General features: G+C 54.5%; 1 protein-coding gene across 1 annotated transcript in view; it reads right to left on the bottom strand.

Moving 5' to 3' along the window:
* The window catches only part of MRPL2 (mitochondrial ribosomal protein L2), a 4,993-nt gene extending 3,444 nt beyond the window's left edge, over positions 1–1,549 (bottom strand). The window contains exons 1-3 of the mRNA XM_009894874.1: positions 1,502–1,549; positions 431–536; positions 221–356 (exon numbers count right to left, since the gene is read on the bottom strand). Coding sequence (XP_009893176.1) covers positions 221–356; positions 431–536; positions 1,502–1,549 — 290 coding nt within the window. The remainder of the gene's footprint in view (positions 1–220; positions 357–430; positions 537–1,501) is intronic.
* Between the last annotated feature and the right edge of the window lie 666 nt (positions 1,550–2,215).

The following is a 2,215-nucleotide window of genomic DNA, read 5'->3' as shown; positions in this document are numbered from 1 at the left end:
GGTGGAAAGCCCTGGGCTCGGCGTGCGTGGCGCTTTTAGCGCTCCCAGGAGAAGCCTCCGACCGTCCTGTTTCTGGAGCCTGGCTGCATCTCCTCCCCTCCCCCTGCCGCAGTCTGGTTGGCTGCCGAGCGCCCGGTGCCTGCACTGGAACCGGGAAGGCGGAGGGGGGTGGTGGTATCGGAGGGGAGCAGCGCGGCAGAACGCCGTGGGAGCCGCTCACCTCCGCGGTCCGGGGCCTCCGGGGGTACCGACGTCGGACAAGCCGCTGCAGGCAGCCAGGTACCGCGCCTGCCGGGTGCGGGGCGGGGGAGGATTCCCGTCCGGTGACTGAGACACGGGCAGGGTGCCCAGCCGTCCTGTAACAAAGGACGGCTTTGAAGTGCAATTTCGGGCTAGAGCTGATGAAAACTTTTCTCCTTGGGAAGCTTACGGTTAGCCGGGTGGGCACAGGATTTCTCTGTGGTGATGCTGAGGAGGGGGTGAAGGGGTTTCTCGGGCTTGCTCGTCCCAAGGATACGCAGCGGGCGTGCCTCCTGCTGCCAGACAAAGCCGGAGAAACGATGACGGAGGCAGCATACATACAGCAATGGCTTTCAAACTTTCAGAGCCTTCTTTCCCCCAAAACCTTCCTCCCGTTAATAAACGGGTTACTAAGCTGTTCCGAAGTGGAGGTGCACCTTACTGAACGCGGGAGGGGGGACGGGACGGGGGGGCAATTGCTGGTAGGCTTCTGGGAGGGAGAGGCTGCGGCTGGGAGGAGGTGTCTGAAGAAGGGCTGGGGGATGGTGTTGCAGTAGAATGCTCTGGCCAAGCACCCGGGAGAAATTTGCACAATGGTGGGAGGCAGCGGCACATTACCAGCAACCGCAGGCTTCCCTGCACCCTGCGTAGCTGGCATCTGGCACTCCCTTGCAGCTCCGTGCGAGGGTCTCCTCTACTGCCCTTGGTCTCCTGTCTCCCATGCCACCTTGGAGACATGGAAAGCACCCGCCTCTGTGTGAGGGGAAGGAGGGTGGTGTTCAGCATGCATTGGGTCAAAGATCTGGCCAGCTCAGACACGGGTAAATAAACATGACTGAGCTTTGCTGTAATTGGCAGAAGGAGCAGGAAGCGCGCGTTCTCTCATCTGCTGTCTTGGAGGAATGTCCAGGTAGGAACAACAGTGTTAATCCCAAATACCAAAATGGCTCTTGGGGTACAAAGAACACGTGGCAAGATTTTTGACCTTGGCAGAGTTGTTGGATAAAGGTTTGATTTGCTAGGAAAGAGCTCCTCAAAGCATTCCAGCTGGTCAGGGGAGACGGAGGTAAAACAGATCCTTTGCTTATTATACAGGTAGAGCTTTGCCTCTGTGAATTTGGCTGCCTTGTTACGGTTTACAAGACCCGTTTGCTTCTGGAAATAATAGCTCAGTCTTGCAGCCTGCAGTCAGCTGTTTTTTGCAACTGCCTCAGATGTGCTGGCGGAGGGAGTGTGGGCACTCCAGAGCCCTTCAAGGTACACAGAGTGGCTCTAGGGCGCTTGCTGTTCCCAGCTGCGTCCTGGCCATCTCTCGTACTCCTGAGGCACATCCAGTGCATCATCCTCACATTAGACAGATGCCTGCAGAGGCACTGGCTCCAGGGAATTATTCTGCCTGCTTTAATACTGCTTCATGCTGTCAGGGCAAGGTAATTGCTCTCACTCTGTCTTTTATAGAGCGAGACTCCCAATCAGATTCTGAAGCTAGGAAGAGATGCTTGTCCTGGCTTCGTTCCAGCTGCTTAGCTCTTGTCTCTGCTAGCCTGGAAACAGGTTTTAATGGTGTTCCGCTGTAGTCCCAGGCACAGCAGATGCAGAATGGATTTGGTGAGCTGCTGCAGACATGAGCAAGAGTTTAAAAACAAGGTCTTATCAGCTGATCTGGAGGTGCTAGCACAAGCTTGATGGTGGGGGTGGTGAAGACTGCTGTTCTGGTCTGGGGTTGTAAGCAGCATGAGCTGCAACAAGGAGCAAAATGACTTTCTGCTGATGGTACCTGTCGGTGCTGTTTTGTTTTGGTGTGGGTTTTTTTTGTTTGTTTGTTTTTATTGTTGTTTTTTTTAACCGTTGTTACCTCCAATGTCTGTATTCTGTGATCGCTAATGAATGAAAGGAGTAAGACCTTTCTGGTCCTGAAAGGAATGAGTGATATGATACAAAGCCAACCAGACCATTGCCTCTGTCTTCCTCAGAT

Source organism: Charadrius vociferus, unplaced genomic scaffold (genome assembly GCF_000708025.1).
Source record: "Charadrius vociferus isolate BGI_N301 unplaced genomic scaffold, ASM70802v2 scaffold411, whole genome shotgun sequence".
Classification (NCBI taxonomy): Eukaryota; Metazoa; Chordata; class Aves; order Charadriiformes; family Charadriidae; genus Charadrius; species Charadrius vociferus.
Note: the sequence above shows the minus strand (reverse complement) of the source record. Positions and strands in the feature narration are given on the sequence as shown.